Below are 11,796 nucleotides of genomic sequence, written 5' to 3'. Positions count from 1 at the left end.
CTCCTCCCAGCCCTGCCATGGCTGTTCTTGGCTCCACCCTCTGAATGGGAATCCAGGCTTAAAACCCCTCCAGTGCCTTTTCCCCATCTGCTCTCTCCCTTGCCCCTCCCAGGGCCCAGGCTCCGGGACTGTGTGTGAGTGAGTGAGCCTGAGTTCCCCAGTCCCCGCTCATCTGTTTTTACAGCTCTGGGGCTGCAGGTGTTGGGGGAAGGCCATGTGACTGAGATGCCCAGGCAGGCTGGGTATGGGGAACGGAGGGCCAGGAGAAGCCTTCGAGAAGGGCATGACACATCCTGAGGGTACGGGGCAGCAGCCTTGGGGTCCTGGCAGTGCTGTGCCATGTGGAGGCCTCAGGCCTGCCAGCTGCCCTTCTGCAGGGCTCTGGAGAAACGGAGGCCTGCAGGAGGCTGAAGTGCTGTCCTGCACCAGGTCAGACGCCTTGCCATCAGGTCTGCTCACCCGCTACGACGTTCAGCCCCAGGCCAAGCTTTCCAGGGCCCCACAGAGATGGGCTGGTCATAGCTGATACAGCTTTGAGAATGAGACCGACTCTGTGGGTCACCTTTATCATTCCAGACTCCAGGAGGCTGGCCGGGTGGACGAGGGCTGATCGCTGAGGAGCTTCCACACCCTAAGCCTGGGTGGGGAGGAGCGTTTGCAGCAACAGCCTTACGGAGGCTGAGCACCGCAGGGACAGTCAGGGCTGCTCCTCAGGGCACACTGCTGGGCATGGTCAGCACACCGATCAGAGCAGAGCCAGCCCAGCTCACTGGGGGGATCCTCCCATCCCGTCCATGTTATTGCAGCACTGCCTCTGGTTCGAGATTGCAGGCGCTCCCTCTTCACCTTGTGACTGCCCCCGTCGGCAAATTCACGTGGAGGATCTTCTCTTCCCCTTAGCCGGGTTTCCGGAGGGGAGAGCAGGGAGGTTCTACGTGCATCCCCACCTTCAAGTGCAGTAGGTGCTCCTCGCAGCATTTGCTTGACCGCTCACTGCTTTCTTCTGTCAGCTCGGTGTGTTCTCAGGTGTCCCTGCATGTCTCCGTAAGAGCAGGAGACGTTGCAGGGGGAGCTTTTGGACATCCCTCTGCTGGGGCCCCTGTGCCGCCCCCCACATCATCTCCCATCCCTCTGCTTTGCCCTTCCCCAGCCACTGACGCCTGCCTCTTCCTGGACAGGGACTGCCCTGCCCACTGTGGGTCATTCTCTCCCCACCCGCTGAGAGCAGTTCTAGTCCCCACAGGTGTCCTCGGAGTCCCTAGATGGTGAGCTGTGGTGTTGTCCTCCGTCTTCATTGCTGGAGAGTGCTGTGGGTTGCAGTGTGTCCCCCAGAATTCCTCTGCAGAAGTCTTACCCTCCAGTACTTCTGAGTATCACCCTTTGTGGGAATGAGGTTATTGCAGATATCAAGAGTTGAGATGAGGTTCTGCTGGGGTAGGGGAGGCCCCGATCCGTATGACTGGCATCTTGATAGAAAGCGGAAATGTGGACACAGAGGCACGTGTATGCAGGGAGGTAGCATGTGAATATGAAGGCAGAGAGCGGGATGATGCCTCTCCCAGGATCCCAGACGGCCAGCAAGCCACCAGGAGTGACGGGAGGGCCTGGAGCAGACCCTCCCTCTCAGCCCAGACAGAGCCAGCTGCCGGCACCGTGATCTCAGACCTCCAGCCTGCAGAACTGAGAGGCAGCACCTTTCTGCTGCTGAAGCCGCCCTGTTGGTGGTACTTTGTGATGGCGCCCTAGCGAGCTAACAGAGCCCATTGGCCTTTAGGTAAAAATGAGGCCCACCGTGCAGGCTGTAGCAGGGGCACCTCTCCAGAATGCTTGGCTCGTCTACTAGCCACCCCAGTGCCCGCCCTGTCACGACTGTCCCTCCTCCCGCCAAAGGCCCCTGCGTGGCATAATTCAAAACAACGCAGACTCTGGGAACACGCGTGGTCAAGTTCCAGTGCCTGTGTCGCAGTCGGCCGTGACCCCGTGCAGGCGTCTTCCTCTCCTGGAACGAACAGGTGGGCGTGGGGTGGGTGGTAACACTGTCCTGATTAAAGCCGTCACATCCGCGCAGCAGATGTCGCCTCCTTTCTCACTTCCCTGCGCCCCAGACCTTCCTCTGGGCCCTCTCCCTTCCCTGAACCCCTGTTCTCTCAGCAGGCCGTGCGGGTAGTACAGAGATGCAAACAGTTGCAAAGCAGGGGCACTGGCAGCCTCCAGCACGCAGGGAGAGGCTCCAGGAGGTGGAGGCCGTGGTGCTGGTTCTTTCTGGAGGGGAGGGGCTGTGGCTCATGTTGGGGGAGGGCTTGGAGGGGAAGCCCTCTGCGGTGCGCCTCCCTACCCGGTCTCTATGGGTCTCAGTGTTCGGAGAGGGTGCCCCTCTCCTGCCAGCACTGACCCCAGTGCCCACGCAGCCTGTGAAGCAGCAGCCCTGCCTCGCCCCCGCTTGCCCTGTCCAAGTTCTGGGGATGGTGTGGTTTGGAAACTCCGTTGCTGGCCTTTAAAGAGGGCTGGGGTTTGAAAACAAGCACATGTTTCTTATGAGGTCCCACAGACAAGGGCGAGCACATGCCTGCCACCTGTTTAATGTCCCTCCTGTTGCCCCAGGCAAGGCCCCCCAGCCATTCGGGCACCCAGCTGTCCTCCAAGTGCTAGCGTGGTGAGCTTGGAGGAGGTGGGCCCTGCCAGAGGGGAAAGCACAGCCTCTGCGCCTCCTGGCAGGCTGGCTTTGAGCGCTGCTGCCTTGCCTCACCATAGGGCTTGTTTTGGGCAAGTGGGAGGCAGCAGTTCCCTTTTCCAGGCAGAGGCATTTGTGGAAAAGCATAAATGATTTGCCTGGAAATGTGAGGTTGCCCTTTCAGCAGTGTGACTCTGGGCAGGGCAGTTTTTGAGCCTCAGCTTCCTCATCTGCACAATGGGTACACGAACCAGGAGTCCCTAAGAGTTTTCAGGCTCTGGTAGACCGTGTCTCTATGAAGAGCCTCTCTTGGTCCTACTGCAAATGGCCTGTGTGACGTTGGGAATACTTTCCTTTTTTTTTTCAAGATGGAGTTTTGCCGCCCAGGCTGGAGTGCAATGGCACGATCTCCGCTCACCGCAACATCTGCCTCCCAGATTCAAACGATTCTCCTGCCTCAGCCTCCTGAGTAGCTGGGATTACAGGCGCGCACCACCACACCTGGCTAATTTTTGTATTTTTAGTAGAGACGGGGTTTCGCCATGTTGGCCAGGCTGGTCTCGAACTCCTGACCTCAGGTGATCCACCTGCCCCCGCCTCCCAAAGTGCTGGGATTACAGGCGTGAGCCAACGCACCTGGCCTGGGAACACTTCTTACCTTCTCTGTCCAGTAGGGAGACCTCAGCCTACTTTAGGTCTTGTTATCAAGAGATCCTAGTAAGGGTCAGTCATGAGCTGGCAGTAAGGACTGCTCTAGGGACACGGACACTTAGAACTCTGTGGTGACCCTGCAGCTCCAGGATGTCCATGTCTCCAGTTTGATAGCGCAGGGCAGTGGTTCCCCTAAAGGACCGAAGAGCTCGAGCCTGCCCCACAGAACTTCAGCCTCAGCTCCAGGTAGGACCAAGGTGCAGGGACATTGGTCTGAAATTAGCCGGCATCAGCCAGCCAGGGCGCAGGGTGTCCAGAGAGCCTCTGGGCCTGGGTGGACTTGAAACATCCCTGGGTCACCCCAGGGGACCTGGCTGGCATGGATGAAGCGCTGGGCAGCTGCCAAGTGTTGCTTCCCTCCTGGCCTCTAATCTCAGATGACTGGAAAACAAGGTCCTTCCACATCAAACGAGAGCTCATTGGGCCTGGTGCGCATGCATGGGTATAAGGGGAATCGCGTTTCCTGGTTCTGGGCCTCGCTGACTGTGCAGCCTCCAGGCCGGGAGCTTCCTCCGGGAAGAGGCCCAGATGCTGGCCCTTCAGTGACTGCTCTCGAGGCTGAAGGACGCCCCAGAGGTACACCTGGCGAGGCCGCGTGCTGAATCTCAGACCTCAAATGGAGCCTTCTTTGCCTGACAGCCTACAGCCTGCACTTAGCCTGAGTCAGCACAGGCTTCTAGAACCTTCCTGCAGAGTCTTGTGCAGACAGCCCGGGCTCAGTGTGTTCCCATTCTTGCTTCCTCCCTCTTGGAGGTGGTGTTGGTGAACTCGGCCCGAGGAGCTGAGAAAGGGGCAGGAGAAAACAAATCATGAAGAGTCGGAGGCAAAAGGGCCTGTGGTTTGGAGTGGCAGGAGGAGGAGGCGGGAGTGTGGATGGCCACGTGTGTCCTTTACAGGGGAGGATGAGCCTTAGATTCTCCAGGCAGGGTCTCTCGAGAGCCCTTTAGCAGAGCGGCCTTGGTTGTGTTCATCAGGGAAAGACCTGAAGCGAGGAAGTAACTTTGCTTTTCCAAATGACTTCAGAACCCCTTTCCATAAAGATGGGCTTTCTTCACGAAAGCTAGTTCACTAGCTTTTAATACCTTTTTATGATTATTAAGTTACATTCAATATTAAAAATTTAGAAAATACATTTATGACTGGAAGAATGTTCTTAAAGCTTCTTAATTTTTATTTTCCCAATGGGCCTCCTTGACTTCTAGAAAGACCCAGTATTTACCAGGGACTGTCTGCGTGGGGGCTTGTTTTCCAGTTGAAATTATCTCTAAAGGGGCGAAAAAGGCTTATCCCCTCTACCGTGGGTCTCCAGGTAACTGTGGAAGATGGGAACAAGACTCTCCACAGGCCAAGTGGTTAGACAATTAGACCAATCCAGACAGTCAGAGCAAAGTGCCTGGGTTGTGGGCATGGGGAGGTTAGTCAGAGAAACTGCTGGATGCTCCAGGACTCAGAACCAAATACCTGCATTTATACAAAGGTTTCCTCTGAATACACGTCGTCAGCCCCAGGCCCCTGTGAAGAAGGGCAGGGGTCTGGGACACTCAGTGCCCTGCCTCGAAGAGGCCTCAGGTCTGAGCCCCAAGTTCCTAACGTGCCAGCAGCAGCCGCGTCACCCAATCACCCTGTCGCCCGTGCCCTGGCCTTGGCCTGTGCCACCCAAATTCAGAACTAAGATTGAAATCCAAGCGCACCTCCTTGGAACCCTAGCCCGTGGAATCCGAGGCAGGCAGATCAAAGGGACCTCAGAGATCAGAAGCCCTGCCTGCGACGAACTAAGGACCACTGTTCCCGTTCTGCAAAAATGCAGTAATGTCCCTGGGCTGCCAGGGAGAGGGAGCCAAGGTGGAGAGTGTGGGAGGGCTTTGTGATCCACACCGTGTTGTTGCGTTGGAGGCATTGGTGGTACTGCGTGTTTAGGCCACTTCCCGTGGGATAGAAGTTCCTTGCACGAGCTCTGATACTGTCCACACCCCGTATCACTCCTTCTGCCTTAAGGCTCATGTGATTCCTCTATGAGAACCAGCGGACACAGAGGCCAGAGAAACCCGCCATTCCCCCAGGTGACTGCTCTGTCTGTCTGGGTTCATTTGGGGATGGTAGGGATGCCTTGAACAAGGACTCCCTGAACATCGCTTTGGGCGGAGACAGTCATTGTTCCTTTTCAGGCTTTGTTTCTGCTCCAGCACACACACGGGGCAGCTTGCACGCCCAATTTCCTGTCCCTCCTTTCCTTCTCAGGCTGATGTCCAGACTGGTCCTTTCTGGCTCCTCCTCATCAAATACCTCTTCATCCTGATTGAGTGGTGGTGCTGGGCATTGTCCCCAAAGAGCCATTTGTGCCGTGGCCTTCTCCTGGAGGCATATTCCGTCCTCCTGTCTCTGCCTCCGGCCCCATCTCCTGAGCCCAGCGAGCTCAGCGCTAGCTGACTGTTTGTCCTCCTTGCGGCAGACATGGAAGATTTGGGAGCCTTCCTGCTGAGGTTGGTGAGGATACCTGGGGCTGGGGGTGGCCTCTTTGCTCCCCACTTGCTAGGAAGTAGAAACCATTTAAGACATCTGAGCAGCCTCTCCGTGGTTCCTGCTCCTCACTCAGCCCCACAGTAGATCTGGCGGGGAGGTTGAGGGCTCAGTGAAACTGCAGGTGCCGCAGCGGCAGCATCGTGTCGTCAGTGTCCTGCCCGCTCTGCTCCCACCCGCCATCCGTAGCTGCACGGTTCACCCCACACCAGCCTTCCCATCGTTCCTCATCAGCCCCGTGATCTTTCCTGGGGCCCTGCTGTGCTGGTGCCCTTTGAGGTGTTGTGGACACAAGAGACTGCACGGGCCGCACCCCCAGCTGGGGGAGTCTTCTCCCTCCTGGGTCCTCCGGGCAGTAAGAGAGGAGACGGGGACAGTAAAGATGGACGCGTGGGCTCCGTGGAGCATGAGGTGGTCCAGGACCTCGGCGGGCACAGGCTCTGCCTCCCTGCCTCTCGTGCCCTCCCTCCCTTTGGTCTCTGCTCCACCTTGGTAAACACTTCCGTTCCCAGCCCTTGAAGGGTAAATCGAGCTCCTTGGTGGTAAAGCACCCGCTGCCCCTAGTCACAGGGTTCCTCCTCTATGATGTCGTGGTGCCCTGGTCTGCCTGGTAGAATTTTAGCTGGTTTATAATCTGGTCCTGAAATGAACCACTGGGAAGAAATAGGGAAAAGTAAACACACAGCTGCCACACTGCATCCCAACCCCGTGTGACCCCATCACCGCGGGCTTTTGTGGCAAGACGACAGCATCTCAGTTTCCTTGAGAAGCTTATTTTTGCCAAGACTGTTATCACCAGGCAGGCACCAGAGCTCCGTTCCACTCACAGGCCAGTCACAGCAAAACACCAGCAGTGAACCTGTGGATTCCCCTGTAAGAATGTCCGAAGGGCACGTTGCCCCCTCGGCACTCTCTGTGATATGTGAGACCTTGAGGAAGGTTCCTCTGTACCCAGACGCGGAGCAATGTGCTGGTGCTGAGAAGTGGCTCAGGGCCATGGGCAGGGTCTCTGGTTTTATTCCCCTGTGCTTCTGCTTCATCACGCAGATCCTATCCTGGGATTGGGTGGGGAAATCTGTGTGGGGGGGACCGGTGGGGTAGCATCTCCAGGCTGGAAGGCAGAGTTGGTTCTGCCATGATGCGTTCCCCCCCGTGAGGACCCACTCCCACGCCTGTCCCTGCCACAGTGGGCCTCCCGATGTTCCTCCTTCCTCCAGGTCACAGGCACGATTGCTGTGGCCCTTTCTCTGTGGGGGTGGGCTTGATGCCTCTCCCCTCCGTCTGCACACCCCTTGCAGCACACACAAGGCTTTGATATTAAGGAGGCTGGAGGACAGGGCAATGCTTTAACCCTGGCACTCACAGGGAGGTGTAGGCCTTTCTTCTCTCCTGCCGATGGAAGCGTTGGGGTAGAGGACCTAGAGGAGGCTAACACTCCCTGAACGGCGAACCTAGATTGGTTTCTAAATCTGCTGAGAGAAAAATTGAAGTGACATTCCTTCTAAAGTAGACATCATCCTACTTGGCTCTTCTACAGCTGTCTTTCACCCTAACCCAGGGTGTGTCCTGGGCTGTCACAGGCCTCCCCAGCTCCTGCCCAGCCTTTCTGAAGTGCCAGGCTTGAGGCTCAATGAATGAGCCTTGTTGTAAAGCAGAAAACAGTTCGGTTGCAGTCTGGGTTCGGCTGCCTGCGTCTTGACTAGATGTCTATTCAGGATTGCGTCCCCTGCTTCTCTCTCCCTTCTCCTTTTCAAGATCACAGATGAAGACAAGGGGGTGGAAAGTTCTACCTACATTGCTGCTATCTTAAGAATGTGGACTTTGGAGCCAGATTGTCTGGGTTTAGTCCCTGCGTCTGCTGCTTACTAGGTGTGTGACTTTGGGCAAATACCTTGACCTCTCTGTGCGTCGGTTTTCTTGGCTGTGAAATGATGTATCATCTGAGCGCACCCATCCCTTGGGGTTGTGTGGGGAGTAAGTAAGCCGGTCTAGTATGGCGCCTGGTACATCCTCAGTCAATACCAATGTTGGCTGTGGTGAGGACGTAGCAGAGGATGGTAGAAAGAATCTGGGGCTTGGGGTCCAGAGCCCTGGGTTCAGGTCCCAGCTCTACCACGTGCTGGTGTAGTGATGCGGATCCTGCACCCCAGAATGTTGCAGTGTTTGCATGCAGGCTGGCTGTGAAGACCCAGGGCAGCAGCCGCCAGGCTGGTCCCCCTGCACACCGGGCTAACTCTGTCCTCTCTCTCCGCAGGCACACGTTCTGGCAGTTCCGCCATGAGAACCCCCAGACCAGGGTTGGGGGCCCACCCCCCGAGGGGCTGCCGGGCTTCAACAGCGGGGTGATGCTGCTGAACCTGGAGGCCATGCGCCAGTCCCCGCTCTACAGCCGCCTGCTGGAGCCGGCGCAGGTGCAGCAGCTGGCCGACAAGTACCACTTCCGCGGCCACCTCGGGGACCAGGACTTCTTCACCATGATTGGCATGGAGCACCCCAGGCTCTTCCATGTGCTGGACTGTACCTGGAACCGGCAGCTGTGCACCTGGTGGAGGGACCATGGCTACAGTGACGTCTTCGAGGCCTATTTCCGGTGTGAAGGCCACGTCAAGATCTACCACGGGAACTGCAACACTCCCATCCCGGAGGACTAGGCGCACCCCCGCCTTGCCCCCGGGGCCTCCAGATCTGGGGGAAGGACAGGGCTCCAGACAGACCTGAGAGCAGTGTCTGACCTGCTAGAGAGACACTGCAGGGACGTCCTGTGATTAAGGTGCTGAGACCTCCTGCCGGGCAGGTCACTGTGCTAAGGCCACCCGCCGAGGACTGGCCTGTGCACTGCTGGTGCTTGGGGCCTTATTCCTTCAGGGAGCAGGTGACATGAAGGACACGCATGGGCATCTTCCGGTGGGCTAGGAAGCAAGCGCTTGAAGAGAAGGAAGGGGAGAAGGGGGCCCCCTTGCTGTCCGCCTCTAAGGAATGGAAATCCTTTAAGACCTGGCCTCTTCTGGACCAATATAAATTTAATTTAAATTGACAGGCTTCCATTTTTCGAGAAAGGACAAACAGTCCTGCTCTAGCACCCATCGAGCCCCCAATGGATAAGGTAAGCCAAGGTTTTAATGACCAACCCAGTATCTAAGCTTCCAAACGAATGCCAGCCTAGCGCATACTCACCCTGGGAGGCTGCGCGCGTATTCTCCTGACGACCACGTCACTTGGTGGTGTACGTTTCAAGATCGCCTCTTTGGGGAAGGACTTGAGGACCCACTGGGGCCTGCATAAAAAAACTTAGCTCATTATTAGAGCACTCACGGCTTTTATCTCCCAGCTACATCCCAGAACCCCATTATCCTTTATTTAACCAAACCAGCTCCAGGTGACCAGACTCTACTCAGAAAGCAAATTCATCCTCAAAGAACAGAGACTGGCCACCACAAGGACATGCAGGAGACCGTCTGGACCGGGAAGACTCATTCCAAAAAGGAGCCCAGGCCGGGCACAGTGGTCAAGCCTATAATCCCAACACTTTGGGAGACTGAGGTGGGAGGATCGCGTGAGCCGCGGAGGTTGAGATCAGCCTGGGAAACACAGTGAGGCCCCCATCGCTACAAAGAATTTTAAAAATTAGCCAGGTTTGGTAGCTTGTGCTTGTTGTCCTGGCTACTTGGGAGGCTGAGGTGGAAGGGTGGCTTGAGTCCAGAAGTTCACTGCACGGATCTGTAATCACACCACTGCACTCCAGCCTGGACGACAGAGTGAGACGTCCGTCTCAAAAAAGCAAAACCGAAAAGGAACCCAGCAGTTCACAAGTGTGACCATGTGGGCTTGGAAGAGACATCACTCGTGGGCTAGTAAGCATTCTAGTTTATCTGTTTAAAAATTCCCCTTATCATACCACGTTAGACCGTAGACCTTAGCAGAAATTAAAGCCTCGTTTCTTCTGATGGGTCCTCCTGTAAGTAGGCTGCAGACGTGAAAGCCCCAGGGGTCCATTTGTGTCATCTAGCTGAGGTCCTTGGAGAAATGCTGTGGAATTTTCCTCTTGTGTTGTTTCAATTTCATTTACCTTTTTCTATCTTTTTCCCATGAGTGAGGATAGCTAATAAATAATCTTTGAGAACATGGTGATTCATGTTGTTTGTTCTCTGATCACAGTTTTCAGCTGCATGTAGGCTCTGATTCAAGTGTGTAATCAGTGCCATTCAGCTCCCCCCGCCTCCTGTGATGAAGGTGAGCCTCCTGTGGTGAAGGTGAGTGCCTACAGGAGATCCCTGAGGACCAAGGAGAAGGCACATCTGAGAGGGTATCAGAGAGTGTACTATTGGCATGTTTGCTTCAAACCAAAGAATCAGTTCATTCTAGGTATTGGTAGGTCCACCTGCACCTGGGAGCAAAAGCATCCCTATTTCTTCTCATCCCTCTTACCCCAGACTGCCCAGTTACATCCTTCCCTGAAGAGGAACAGCAGATTTCTCTCCCAGCCCTCTGCTAGCACAGAATTGGTCTGTTCTCTCACCTACTTGATTTCCTATTTATAGTTAACAATTATTGAACGCCTGCTGCGCACCAGCCATTGTATTGGGGGATCTATTATGCTATTGATAATATTCATGAAAACTTCATGAAGGTCATTATGTCTAAAGCCGATTGTAAGAAAATGTGAGAGATATGGACAGAGTCATATACTATATGTTTATCACAACATTTTTTATAGTAGAACAACATTGGAAGCAACTTAAAATGTGGAAGAGGGGCTGGGCATGGTGGCTCACACATGTAATCCCGGCACATTGGGGATCTGAGGCCAGCAGATCTCTTGAGCCCAGGAGTTTAAGACCAGCCTGGGCAACATGGCAAAACCCTGTCTCTACAAAGATACAAAAATTAGCTGGGCATGGTGGTGCACACCGAGCTACTCAGGAGGCTGAGCTGGGAGGATCACTTGAACCCAGGAGGCAGAGGCTGCAGTGGGCTGAGATCACGCCACTACACTCCAACCTGGGCAACAGAGCAAGACTGTCTTAAAAAAAAAGTGGAATAGGGAAGTAGATGAATAATGTATGCTTCATCCGTATAATGGAATACTTTAGGCATTATTTAAAGAATATGTAATGCCTCAGGAAATGCTTATAATGTGGTATTAAATAAAGAATGCAAAATGTAAGATTTTATGTTTAATATGATCTTTATTTTTTAAATTACATATATAAATGTGTATGTATATCAATGTACACATGTATGTATAGATGTATACCTACACACACATATGTATAAAGAGAGTCTATTCTGCTACATTTCAACTTCTAAAAACAGGTGTTTCAAACGCCACATTAAAAAAAACAATTATTTCAATGGGAAAAAAGTGAGCTAAAGGTTAAAGAATTTTAGACTCACAATAATAAAGATATTTTTCCTGCGATCATTTTCATGATTAAACTGTTTCTATAGCTATGTGTGTATTTTGTTATTGCAAGAAAAATAAGCTGCTTCGTCAAAATGGGCAAAAGCCAAACAACATCCTTCATTTGCTTTTGAGTTCACCTTCCAGGAGCTTCCCTCATCACCCGTGGCCTTGACCTTCCAACCCCACAGTGCACAACGGACTGTCACTCCACAGGCCCCCCGGCCCGCCCACGGAGCGCTCCACAGGCCCCCCAGCCGCCGACAGAGCACTGCACAGGCCCCCCAGCCGCCGACAGAGCGCTCCACAGGCCCCCCGGCCCGCCGACAGAGCACTGCACAGGCCCCCCGGCCCGCTGACAGAGCACTGCACAGGCCCCCCGGCACCCCGACAGAGCGCTCCACAGGCCCCCGCCCGGCGACAGAGCACTGCACAGGCACCCCGGCCGCCGACAGAGCGCTCCAGAGGCCCCCAGCCCGCCGACAGGGCAGCCGGG

The 11,796-nt window shown here is 54.9% G+C and overlaps 1 protein-coding gene across 2 annotated transcripts in view; it reads left to right on the top strand.

Annotated features, from left to right (window-relative positions):
* Nucleotides 1–10,756, top strand: part of XXYLT1 (xyloside xylosyltransferase 1) — a 202,469-nt gene extending 191,713 nt beyond the window's left edge. For both annotated transcript variants that reach the window (XM_025377570.1, XM_025377571.1), the window contains exon 4: nucleotides 8,154–10,756. In XM_025377570.1, the coding sequence (XP_025233355.1) occupies nucleotides 8,154–8,550 (397 nt within the window). In that variant the 3' untranslated portion in view covers nucleotides 8,551–10,756. The remainder of the gene's footprint in view (nucleotides 1–8,153) is intronic.
* Nucleotides 10,757–11,796: the final 1,040 nt, after the last annotated feature.

This window comes from Theropithecus gelada, chromosome 2 (genome assembly GCF_003255815.1).
Source record: "Theropithecus gelada isolate Dixy chromosome 2, Tgel_1.0, whole genome shotgun sequence".
Lineage (NCBI taxonomy): Eukaryota > Metazoa > Chordata > Mammalia > Primates > Cercopithecidae > Theropithecus > Theropithecus gelada.
Note: the sequence above shows the minus strand (reverse complement) of the source record. Positions and strands in the feature narration are given on the sequence as shown.